The 13,491-nt window shown below is 36.0% G+C and overlaps 1 protein-coding gene across 2 annotated transcripts; it reads right to left on the bottom strand.

Moving 5' to 3' along the window:
* Positions 1–5,446: 5,446 nt before the first annotated feature.
* On the bottom strand, positions 5,447–13,216 carry rgs18 (regulator of G protein signaling 18). 2 transcript variants are annotated; one of them, XM_058765546.1, is made up of 6 exons: positions 12,898–13,216; positions 12,657–12,748; positions 10,800–10,898; positions 10,564–10,625; positions 9,679–9,845; positions 5,447–6,053 (listed from the first exon to the last, which is right to left on the bottom strand). In XM_058765546.1, the coding sequence occupies exons 2-6, from the start codon at positions 12,707–12,709 to the stop codon at positions 5,808–5,810; spliced, it is 627 nt and encodes a 208-aa protein (XP_058621529.1). In that variant the 5' UTR covers positions 12,710–12,748; positions 12,898–13,216; the 3' UTR covers positions 5,447–5,807. The 2 variants fall into 2 exon arrangements, with proteins under 2 accessions (XP_058621529.1, XP_058621519.1); XM_058765536.1 differs by lacking the exon at positions 12,898–13,216 and having other exon boundaries at positions 12,657–12,856.
* Positions 13,217–13,491: the final 275 nt, after the last annotated feature.

Below are 13,491 nucleotides of genomic sequence, written 5' to 3'. Positions count from 1 at the left end.
TAGTCTGGCTGTACTGCTCAAATAGCTTGCAAAATAGAAAATCCAACATGACAAAGAATTGTGATAATATTGTGAATCGTGATATTTCTAAAAAAAAAAACTCGTGATATTTTTGTCATATCGCCCACCCCTAGCTGAGGGGGACCAAACCCATACAGCCCCTCCAGAGGTCTGTGTACGCCACTGCTTTGGACCACTGGGCAACAGTCCAGATCTTCTTCTCCTTAGCCCAGGTAAGACGCCTCTGACGTTGTCTGTGGTTCAGGAGTGGCTTAACAAGAGGAATACCACAACTGTAGCCAAATTCCTTGACACGTCTGTGTGTGGTGGCTCTTGATGCCTTGACCCCAGCCTCAGTCCATTCCTTGTGAAGTTCACCCAAATTCTTGAATCGATTTTGCTTGACAAGCCTCATAAGGCTGCAGTTCTCTCGGTTGTGCATCTTTTTCTTCCACACTTTTTCCTTCCACTCAACTTTCTGTTAACATGCTTGGATACAGCACTCTGTGAACAGCCAGCTTCTTTGGTAATGAATGTTTGTGGCTTACCCTCCTTGTGAAGGGTGTCAATGATTGTCTTCTGGACAACTGTCAGATCAGTCTTCCCCATGATTGTGTAGCCTAGTGAACCAAACTGAGAGACCATTTTGAAGGCTCAGGAAACCTTTGCAGGTGTTTTGAGTTGATTAGCTGATTGGCATGTCACCATATTCTAATTTGTTGTGAATTGGTGGGTTTTTGTTAAATGTGAGCCAACATCATCACAATTAAAATAACTAAAGACTTAAACTACTTCAGTCTGTGTGCATTGAATTTATTTAATACACGAGTTTCACAATTTGAGTTGAATTACTGAAATAAATTAACTTTTCTACAACATTCTAATTTATTGAGATGCACCTGTATATAACCCACCCTCAAGTTGTTCCAAACCTGAATACATTTCTTTCAGCTGTTGAACATAAAAGAAGATATTTTGAAGAATGTTGGTAACCAAACAGTTTAAAACAAACAAATAGCCACTAAGTGCTGAAAAAAAAAAAAAAAAAACTATGGAAATCAATGGCTACCGTCAACTGTTCAGTTACTAACATTCTTCAAAATGTTGTCTTTTGTGTTCAGAGGATGAAGGAAACTCGTACAGGTTTGGAACAAATGGAGGATGAGTAATTGATGACAGAATTTTCATTTTTGGGTCATCAAGTTGACATCAAGTGTCAAAATGTACAAATTCTATCATCCAGCAGGGGGAGCTGTGGTTCCTAAATGAACTTCCTCTCACCTCTGTTCCTCCTGGCCTGTTGCACACTTAACATCCTCGTGCAAAACACCCCCACCACTCTTACACGTATCAACAGGGATGAATTGTGTTATCAGTGTCAAATCTTCACATGCTGCCATGTCATCAGTCGGGTTATGGTGACACACAAACAAATGCTTCAACTTCTTGTATTGTTTTTCTTTGAGTGTCAGCTAAAAGATATCATTAACTACATCCTATTGCATGACTGTATAATGGTGGCATGGAGAGATGATGTGCTGTAAGGGTTTATTAGTCCGCTCTAGGATGACAGCAAAAACACCCATAATCCTTTCCACATTTTGTCATTTGTGTAGCTTAGCAAGATGATGGTAGTTTATGTCATTTGGAGGAGTAAATACTTTTGCTTTCATCATTTCACAAAGCAGAGAGGATATTTCAAATAATATTCTTTTATTCAAATTATATCATTTTATTCCAGACAGTCATATGAATCCCATTCTTTCCAAAAATCAAAATTCTGTCACTATATTTTTTCATACAATGAAAGTCAGTGGGGTCCAAACAACAGTGCTGACATTCATTGTAAGAACAAAAATAGTTGAAACATTCTTCAAAATATCTGTTTTTTTGCCAAAGAAAGTCATTCATGTTTGGAATGACATTAGGGTTAGTAAATAACAGTATTTGAATTTTTGGTGAACTATCCCTTTAAGAGTAGCTTCTCTTTCCCGTCAGGGTCAAATGCTTTTGCAGAAACATCTGGTGTATCTCAAAGTAGCACTGTGGGGTGTTAAACACAACAACACATTTGATCATGTCAGACTAATACTTGTCTGTATTATAATCTCCCATAACAAGAGATATACCACAGAAGGCTTTGTTTCCATATGGTCACATTGGGCAGACGTCCATTTTGGTTACCTTACGGAAATACAACATCTTCTGTACATTCAGAGCGATAATCAGTCTTCTGTGTTTGCAATGATGACACATTTCTGCTCGATCTCACACAGCTCATGAAACAGTTCATTAGTCAACATCCATTTATGATTCATGAAACCTCAGTTCTTTCACTTTAATAGCTATTAAAATAATCGTTCTAGCAAGATGCTCGATTTTAGGGCTAATTATGATCATTATGAGTTGATGGTGTTAGTCTGATTAACTTTAAGATTGATAACGCTTAAAGGCTTCTTAAAGATTTATGGACTGCATCCTTGAGCTTCAAATGGGCGAAATTTGGGAAATTGACATCCCTAGTGAAGTAAACAAGTAGAAATGGCAACACTTTATTTACAGTTGCATGTACTTACTAGTAATAACAATACATTTTGAATAATTTCATGCAACTAACCCTAAATCTAATCCTATAGTAAGTTTGTTTTCAATAGAGTGCATTAGTGCCATGAATCGCAACATAAAACATAAAAATATTTGAATATTAGACAGAAAGACAAAGATACAAGATTGTGTACTTAACGGATTTAGTGAGGGAAATAACTGCAATCCCATTGCAAATCATTGCAAATGATAATCAAATTAAATACGAAGGTGAAAAAAAAAACATCCATTTAAAATTGTTGATTGTATATACTGTATAGACACAACATGTTGTTGCAAAATATATGCTTCATGGGAGTGGGTGGAGCTCAATGCTCGATTTGCTCGCTGCTACTCTCTGATTGGTGGAATTTTCTTTACAGCATCATGGGTAATGTGGTGTATTTGTTTATTTTTTTTTAAACCAGGGATTCTGCAGTTTATATCACAATTATGTAAAACATAATTTCAAATAATGCGAACTGATGGCTTTAACAAAAGCATATACCATCGATTAAAACCTCAGAGCTCAAAGTAGGTCTGTCTTTAAAGGTTTGTAAGTTATCATTAAAAATCCATTTCCCCTATGAAGAAAATGAATGCTATTTTTTTTCGCCCGGAACCCAACTGTTGCACTCTATTAATGTTACTCAGTACTTAAATGTATAATTACACTGTAATAAACACATCTTTAATAAAGGGTAACAAAAATTATACTTGTACTGTTCAACACAATCTCATGGCAGTTTGTAAGTATTTTACATTTTACCAAATTGGTGGTTAATTCGTATAAATTTGTAAAATCTCAGTTGTATGTTTTCCGTACAAAATGCTTATGCCCCATTAATGTTTATGTTCAAGCCTTCATGCATACTTTTTTCCTGAAAATTTACATCATACAAATTTACACAAAATCACCACCTCGTAAAATAGTTACATTTTCCCACAAAATGGGGTTGGTAGAATTTGACCTCAGCATTCACCTTTTACTTGAGACCATGATCACCGATTCAAGTAAATGGTTTGCTTTATGGAGTCAAATTATTCTGCAGATACATGCTGCAAACAGAAACTGAGTAAAATGTTGTATATAAATAATTTTAATTCCTTCTCTGACTGCGTTCTGCTTGGTGGCACCCAAAGTTAGACATTATGCATTCCAGTAGCCTGTCTGCGCATGCATAATTGATGTCTGCTATGAGACACTAGCAGTCTGGTTTGATAGGATGACAGTGGATCAGACGTGGGTCTCACTGAAGACAGCTGGAAGCCTGACACGAGCTCTAATGATTCACATCAGGAGGTAGATGTGGCCATCTTGGAGAAAATGATTTGTGGGAAAAAAAGAATACATCACTGGGATAAAATCTTGACAAATTGCAAACAATGAGTACCTGTTAGCCGTGTTTGCAACTAGTGTCAGCCTCAAGCGGCGTACATGTGGACCTCCCACAGCCTGTCTGCCGACTGCACGCTAAACCACTACAAGCTCCAAACTGATTTTGTTCATTGGTCAAAGTGGTCGGTTCTTTTTTTTGTAGGCCAAAACCTGAAAATGACTTAACATATTTGCACTTGGGTTTTTGGTTAAATGCTTGAAATAATGCCTGTGGTTAACACACCTCAAGATCAAGATAATATCCTGTTTTATTGTATGACGTATACATAAGTAATACCCCCTTTTAAAAGCTTTTACTTGTTTGGGGAAAAAAACAGTTGCTAATAAGTGGCTTAATGGGACTACAGATGTTGACGGGGACATTAGAAGCCATTATGCAAATCAGCAAAACCCATCTACTCACTAGTCACTTTCACAGCTTCGTTGTGTTTATAATCACGCTCTGGCAAACTACCTACTATCTAACTAAAACTTACAGGGAAAATGTTTTTCAAACGAACACTGAAAGAGTTGTTGAAGCCTAATGGTGGAGATGTCATGCAGCTGTGGTTTAGTTCGTTTATAGCCTATATGTTTAGCTTTATATTACTGTATTTACACTTCAAAATTCATCAAAGGGATCCTCATCTTTAGTTTCAACTTGTTGTGTCATGTTGCTGTTTGAGAATAAAAAGATCCGCAAGATTACCAGTGTTGGGGATAACGCATTTCAAGTAACGCGAGTTACATAATCAGATTACTTTTTTCAAGTAACTAGTAAAGTAACGCTTTACTTTTACATTTACAAGAAATTATCTGAGTTACTTTTTCAAACAAGTAACTGACAGCTCTTCTGTCCCCATGTTGAGAGAAATCAGGGGCCTCATTTATAAAACGTTGCCCAGAAACCATCCTAAATTTAATCTTATGATCATTTCTCGAATATGCGTACGTGTGATTCATAGAATGAACGTACGGATGTACGCGTCTCTTTCAGGTGTGAAATCTAAGAATCGCAAATGATCTTGAACTTGCGCGCAAATGAATGGTTTCAGCTCTCTGCCTTGTAAACGACTCCTAATTAATGTCATTAACATATAAAATATCACCACTCATCATAATTTAGAACAGCAAGCTGCAAGAATAGCTAACATTTTCAAAAACCTGCAGAAAAAGCACGTACATCTGCTCAGACCCTGACGTGACGCTATATGCACTTTTCCACATCAAAGCCAGTTTTTATAAATATGAGCGTTGGTGGATTTAAGCGTACACACACTCTAAGATCAAATCTGAGCATACGCAGGCTTTATAAATGAGGCCCCAGAAGTGAGATGCATAGGCATTGTGTGCGCTGTGTGAACATGATGCTTGCTGTAGTTCTAAATATGAACATACATTTACTCATCTCACTTGCACTAAAACAGATTCAGTATGCAAGCCCAGACCAGATTTAAAAAGTAACGTAACACATTACTTTCCATAAAAAGTAACTAATGTAATTGGTTTTATTTTTCAATTCTTCAAAGTTTTCAAAGTTTTTGAAACAGTGGACGTTATTACAATTAGCTGTAGGCCAAAATAAAAGAGATTTATGTACAGTTTATTATACAGACCTTTATCATTAAACAGTTATTTACAATGTTTAGGCATTCTAAACCTGTAGATTAAATTAAGCTTGGCATGAAATCCTTCAAGCAGAACCGAACGTTTGACAATAATGACAGAATGATTAGTAATTAAATACCAGCCCACAGGATCTAATGTTAATAAATAGTTAGGAGGTGTCACATGATCAAGTGCTATTGACAATATACAGTAAAAAAACTAGTATTACAGTACTAATCTACAACCAGGCTGTTGTGCCTTCAGGACGTTCATTAAAAACGAAGGAGCGGGACCTTCTCCTGGTCATAGCGGGTGGGCCTGCCCTCTTGGTCAGGGTCAAGTAGATGTCGGAGGTGAGGAATCGTGGGTAGCAGTCTCTTTTCATTAAGCTGTAGATTTTACTTTGTGCTACATCAAAGCAGGACCTGGTGGGCTTCAGGATGTTCTTCTCAATGGTGGCTTTGGTTGAGTGGTCGATGTTGACCTGAGGGGAAAAGTGCAAAACATAAAACGTGAGGACGTCAAAAAAATTCAGTTTTCAGGAATTGTGCACTATGATGAAAGACAAGATACTTGAAGTTATGCAAGATGAAACATGATGTCGTAAGTTAATTTTTTGGGGCCAACTATGATTTCGCCATATCGCTGGTCTGTGTTTTCTTCTGCTTTAGAAAAATTTTATGAGCAGGAGATTCTCAGTAGCTAGTCTTTCAGCCCTTTCAGTCTATTTTTACAATTCTTGTTTTTCATGTGCAAAACATCAGAAAAAAAATACATTCACTGTAAAAGTCTTAGACCAGACTGAAAAGCCTGGAAACAAAGTTTTAGTATTTTGAAAACTTAAAGTTGCAATGTAAAATGAAGACGAAGAGGTACTGACAATTCAGCATTTTTTCTAGGTCACTAATCAGATTTAAGCAAATTTCTGAAATTTGAACTCATTTGTACAAAAGCTCAGATGCAGCCAAAATTTTTTCTATTAAAGCACATGACGCTCTGTCCACAAAAAAGAAAATGAAATATTTTTCAATTTTAGTTTCAACTGTGATGTGGTGTAACCATCAAGTTAAAAGTAATAACATTATCTTAATCATGATTTTCCATAATAATAATAATAATAATAATAATAATAATAATTTAATATATTTTTAAAGTTAAAATATTTTTCACAAATATGACTAATTATTATTCATAATAATTTGTAATTAATTCATTAATTGTTTTTTTCCCCTGTGTCATTATATCAGAACAGTTTTATGACCCTAACATTTCTGACTTCATAACCCCCAAGTCTTTGTATGCATGAATTGCATTTTAATATTTGTGAATAAATTAATAGATCACACAAACAAATGAGTGTCATGTCATTAAACTATACTGGCAAAACCAAATACAGAGACATTCTCAAATGCATGTACATTTTTAATTTACACTTTTCGCTCACACTGCTGTGCTGTTAATATAATTTACAGCAAATATTGTATTAGGAAAATTAGGATAAAATGAAAGCCTTTTGATTTGTAGTGTTATTTGTTTTATCTGTTTTATTCGTTTTTTTTACCCACACCTTTTCTGACAACAGCACTTGCTCTGACTCATTCTCCCTCTGTCCAGGCCACAGTTGCTACTTCTTCTCTGAAAGTATTACATCAGACTGACACGTGTCTGTTGAACAGCAATTTTGCAGTTTTTATGCACACACTGCTTCTTATTTATGAATAAATACAAGCGATACAATGTTAAGGTTTTCCTTTACCAGCAGCGATAAGATAAAGTTGATGTTCAGCAGCACTGCCTTTCATTCTTAGTTGCTTTATTCGTTCTTACTGTGGTCAGACTAGAGCGAGTGGTCCCACTGCCTCATTTTCACTTCTCAGTTTTTCAGAGACTATTTTCTCAGCTGTGTGGGTGGCTGAGGGGGAGTTTGCAGCCAAAAGCAGGAAAACCACACGGTCACATATCTGCCCCCAGTCATGTGGCCGGGGGCTGACAATGGCCTCTGTACAAACACAATGGCAGGTCTCTGATGGTGATGCAGCTCTGTACTGCACCACAGATATAATTTAACAGAGCCGTGTTTCTTTTTGATGTGACTCCCGCTGAGGTTACTCAAAGTGCTGCTTCACTCACAGCAACGTAACATCGTTCGTCACCAGAAATAAGGTGCTTTCCAAAACAGCATGCGTTTATTTGTTGTGGGGTCCGATAAACAGGTTGTAGTGGCGTAAATTAGTTCACTCAAAAATAAAAATTCTGGACACTTTTATAAATAATGCATTACAATATTGTGTTACTCCATAAAAAAGTAACTAATTGCGTCAGTTCAAGTTCAACTAAGCAAGTAATATGTTACTTTACTAGTTACTTGAAAAAAGTAATCTGATTACGTAACTTGCATTGCTTGTAATGCATTACCCCCAAAACTGCTTGCAACAAAAGTTGCATGTTTTGCAACTAAATATCTCTGATATTTTCTTGTAAATTTATAAGTAATTACTTTACTAGTTACTTGAAAAATTGCATTACTTAGTTACTTTTTATGGAAAGTAATGCATTGTGTTACTTTTGTGTTACATTTTGTCACCTGGGATGGGCTTGGTCATTTATTTTTAATAACAAAAAACAAAAAAGTTATATTTTTGGCAATTGTAAAAGCCCTTTCACACCAAAAGTGAAATTAATAAGCCTCAGGCTGAAGCAAGTGCTTCTGCACCAGACTCCCAATTTCTATCAACACAGGACAGGAGAGGTTTCAGTGAATAAATGGGAAATCAAAATAACTTGTCTTACTTATTTGAAAAAGTAAAAGTTATTTTGTTATATGTAAATTTAAAAGTAATGCGTTACTTTACTAGTTACTTGAAAAAAGTAATCTGATTACGTAACTTGCATTACTTGTAATGTGTTGCCCCCAACACTGCTTTCAAACAAAAGTTGCATGTTTTGCAACTTAATAACTCTGATATTTTCTTGTAAATTTAAAAGCTACAGAGCAAAATTAAAATTAAAAATTAAAATTAAAAAGCTACATACTGGCTACTATGGAAGCCCGCCACTGAATCAAATTTTTAAAAAGGTTATTGCGACTTTTTTATCTCACAATTCTGACTTTTTTCACAGAATTGTGAGATATAAACTTGCAATTGCGAGTTAAAAAGTCAGAATTTGAGGGGGAAATAAGACTGATATGTTCTCAGAATTGCGAGTTTATATCTCACAATTCTGACTTAATAACTCGCAATTGCGTGTCAGAATTGTGAGATAAAAAGTCACAATTACCCGTTTTATTTTTTTATTCAGTGGCGGAAATGGGCTTCCATAGGCTACAGAGCATAAACATGGGCAAAAATGCTACAATTTTGAAATAACATCACGGATAACGTCATTTGGAATAATGTCATTTCATGTGCCTTTTTTTTTCATTGAAGTGTTTCAGATCACCAAAAATGTTCAGTCACATACTGAATTATTACCTTTCCACATGGTTCACCAAAAAAAACAAACGAACAAAAAAAAAAAACCTAATGAATTTGCCCTTTGGAAATTAAACAGGAAGCAAGGAATTTTACAGACATAAAATATTCTAAAAATCATTGTCACATTACAGGGATAATATAATATGAGTAATATAAAAATTAGTTGCAGTACTACCAACTGGTCCAAAATAATACAACTTTGAATAATGGTAAAATTGTAAACACTTTACAATAAGGTCCCATTAATTAAATTCAGAAGACTTGGAACATAGTGCACTTAGAACAAGTTGTATGGACCACTCTTATGATTTAAAACGAGAATGTTCAAGCTCCTTTTTAAAGCTTGAACACTCCAGTTTCCTTTTATTGTAATCCTGTGGAAAAGAGTGAACAGCATGGTCTTTCAAAATGATTCTTTTGTGTTTCACTGAAGGAAGAACGCTTGAAATGACATGGAGGTTTTCTACAGTTTTTTTGTCCACTAGGATTAATGGAAAGGTATTTTCAAAAATCTGTCCGCTGGGCGAAGGGCACAATAGAACAGGTGCTTCTATTCTTTACATATGCATTTGTACAAAACTATAAATGTTATCTACCCTGTTCTTACTGTTCAAAATGCAAATGTGTACGTACCTCTTTGGGTGCTTCCTTATCGATGAAAATGGCATGTATCTGTTTGGCTTTAGACTGCAGTTTGGTGGCAGACTCAGTGGTCTTGAAGTCTTCACAGGCTAACCAAAACTCAATGTTCTCCTCGCTGAACTCAGTGCGCAGAAACCGTGTGAAGACTTCTACCCCATCTAAAACAAGATGCAACGTCACATTAATTGCTATATTAAAACTTTAATGAATTTACCCACCAAGACAACAAACAGGAAGTGAGGCATTATACCTGCAACGCTTTTGAATACTGACACAGACTGTTCTAAAAATCGTTGTCACATTACCATGATAATACAATGCAAATTTGGCTGCAGTACGACCAACTGGTCCAAAATAATAAAACTTTGATCCCATAGAAGATCCCATAAAATAATATTAAATAATGCATTGAAGAAGAATGAGCAATACATTTGTTACAGTTTTTATTCATATTTGTTAATGTTATTTAACTAATGTTTACAATTGGAACAAGTGGAACAAGTGTTACTGGTAAATTTACTGATAGACACTGAACTTCTCATAAATTCACTAGCTGCAGTGCTATGACACATAATAGCTGTTTGCATCTATGTATTACTATAATAATCTCTACAACTATGCTTATAGACATGTATCCCCAGAGACAGACAAAACATATTCCAGGTGGCACAAATCAAACTGTGTGTGTGTTGAACCAAACTATTCATTGGTTAGAATCACATGCAAACCAGAAAGTTCAGAACCCTGTGTAGTCACAAGCAGGTTTTGTCATCCCGTGGTTACGATGGGATGCACACTTCTACTTCAGCTCAGTATGAAACTGAGAATCTTTCAGTATGCTAGCTACAGTATACTGCTAAGATGAACAGATCCTACCTGAGTGACTCAGCAGCTCTTCAAATGAATCACCCCATCTCAGAGCCATGTCCGGCGCGATGCTGTTCAAATCACATTAATCAGTGAAGTCTTTAAGTGTTGGAAAGGTGCTGCTTCATGAATAGTGTCATTTTTATCTGAATCATCCTATCGGTATTAAACAGTGACACTTTGACAATACTCCACAATTTATTAAATAAATAGTGAATAAGCGTTTATACATGATTAAGACTTACTGGTTAGTTTTAGCTGGTGGTTTCTTCTCAGGACTGACATTTTCATGCGATCCAGACCTTGCCAGAAGAAGACTGAGTCGACCTTTTTTATCCTTACTCCTGCAAAGAGAGGAAGCGCAATCAATCAATCACTCACTCACTCACTCACTCAGTCTTTCTGTCTGTCTGTGTGTCTATCTATCTATCTACATTACACCACATTTAGTCATTTAGCAGATGCTTTTATCCAAAGCGACTTACAAATGAGGACAATGGAAGCAATCAAAATCAACAAAAGAGCAATGATATGCAAGTGCTATAACAAGTCTCAGTTAGCTTAACGTAGTACACGAAGCAAGGTTTTTTCTTTATTATATAATAAATAAAAACAAAACAGATAGAATAGAAAAAGAATAGAGCTAGCTAGTGTTAGTGTTATCTATCTCCCGTCCGTCCGTCCATCCATCCATCCATCTACCTGTCTGTCTGTTTATCTGTCTGTCTGTCTGTCTGTCTGTCTGTCTTTCTGTTTGTCTGTCTGTCTGTTTATCTGTCTGTCTGTCTGTCTGTCTTTCTGTTTGTCTGTCTGTCTGTCTGTTTATCTGTCTGTCTTTCTGTTTGGTTGTCTGTCTGTCTGTCTGTCTGTCTATCTATCTATCTATCTATCTATCTACACTACACCACATTTAGTCATTTAGCAGATGCTTTTATCCAAAGCGACTTACAAATGAGGACAATGGAAGCAATCAAAATCAACAAAAGAGCAATGATATGCAAGTGCTATAACAAGTCTAAGTTAGTTTAACGCAGTACACGAAGCAAGGTTTTTCTTTATTATATAATAAAAACAAAACAAAACAAAACAGATAGAATAGAAAAAGAATAGAGCTAGCTAGTGTTAGTGTTATATATCTCCCGTCCGTCCGTCCATCCATCCATCCATCTACCTGTCTGTCTGTTTATCTGTCTGTCTGTCTATCTCTGTCTGTCTGTCTGTCTGTCTTTCTGTTTGTCTGTCTGTCTGTCTGTCTGTCTGTTTATCTGTCTGTCTATTTATCTGTCTGTCTGTCTTTCTGTCTGTCTGTCTGTCTGTCTGTCTGTCTGTCTGTCTATCTATCTATCTATCTATCTATCTATGTCGTGGTATTGCATTGTGCATAAATGTATACATATGCAATCAGACACCACATGTGTTACTTCCACCAGGCTCCAAACCAAAGGTTTGTGACAGCTATAAGGGGAAGTGTTACCACAGTGCTAGCTATAAGTATTGAAGCACAAAAGTCAGTCTGATCAACATCTATAAAAAAACCCAAAAAACAATATGGCAAATAAGAGTTCTAGTGAAACACACTGTTTTTATACTTAATTCTTACACTTAATTTTAGTTATAGCAATAGTTGTACTTTTGGTACTCACTATAACATGTTTTCATCCCAGCAAAGAAAGGGTGATGACATATCTCTGTTTCAGCGATGAGATACTACCACAATTATTTTTAATATAAGATATATTCATAAAAAAGGTACACATGTCTAACGGGAAGCAGGTGCATTTTACACTGATCTACGTTCTCTGGTGCAGGACGATTTGTTCTTTTGGCTTTTTTCATTGAAGCGAATTAAAGGTTGCTTTAATACATCCCAAAGGTGCAACATTACAAAGATGAAAGACAAACAGATTCATGTTTGGTCACAACGATCAGCTCCAGAAATAAAGGAAGTCACACACAGTGAAGAGAAAACTACCCAAACTTAATTTCAATACACTTGCTAAAAGAACGTTCAAAAGCCCCAGAGGGTGAATATGCAAGACAACATCTCTCCCCCCAATGCTTTCGGTGGTAATATGAGAAAAATGTGGGGGAAAAAACTGTACCTCAAGTGGGTCTCTTTCATTCTGCAGGCGAGCAGCTCGTCCTCACTGAGCATTTTGAAATTTGCTTCCTCCTTGGGGGCAGAGAAGTTAAACTGAGGAAACAGAAACACAAAAATCTTCATGCTCTTCCCTCTTGTTGGCACTCACACATCAACACAGCAGGTCCTCGGTCTAGTGTAAACTGCCAAACACTGAAGCTCATATTTGTGTGCTAAGTGTGTTAAGAGGTCATTTCCCATACCTGTTAAGATGACTTCCTGTCAGGGAAACTACCCACCATTTACTGTAATATCTCTCTGCCTGGGTTTTCTTGCTGTAGTAGGACATCCATCTGCTAGCAAAGTTTACATATTTTTACATTCATTTTCAGGCAATATGCTTTAGTCAAGTTTTACTTAGCGTCCTACTTCCTTCTAAGTGACAACAGGATGGTGGGCTGTCAGCGTGTGGTCAGAGGTTTCTGAAGTCAGAGGGAGGACTGAAGACCCTGTAAGGACCTTGTTAGTATTTCCAACAAATCAGCAGACTTCATCTCAACAGTTATTATTTATGGTTTATGCAAAGGCAAATGTTAATAATAGATGTGTGAAAACAATCTAAATCATTTTTCTTTCTTAGAAAAGCATTGCATTCATGCATTCATCAAAGTATCTTCAACAAATGTTTTATTTAATTACCAAAATGCCAGGTGGTATAATCATAATCACTTTTTAAATATTTTTATTTATTATTATTTTTAGCTTTTACACATTTTAATCATATCGAATATATTTTGCAAGTTTTTTTAAAAAGAATACTGTCAAATGCCATATACTTTAAAAAAAAAAATCATGCT

Source organism: Onychostoma macrolepis, chromosome 02 (assembly GCF_012432095.1).
Source record: "Onychostoma macrolepis isolate SWU-2019 chromosome 02, ASM1243209v1, whole genome shotgun sequence".
Classification (NCBI taxonomy): domain Eukaryota; kingdom Metazoa; phylum Chordata; class Actinopteri; order Cypriniformes; family Cyprinidae; genus Onychostoma; species Onychostoma macrolepis.
This window is presented reverse-complemented; position numbering and strand designations above follow the sequence as displayed.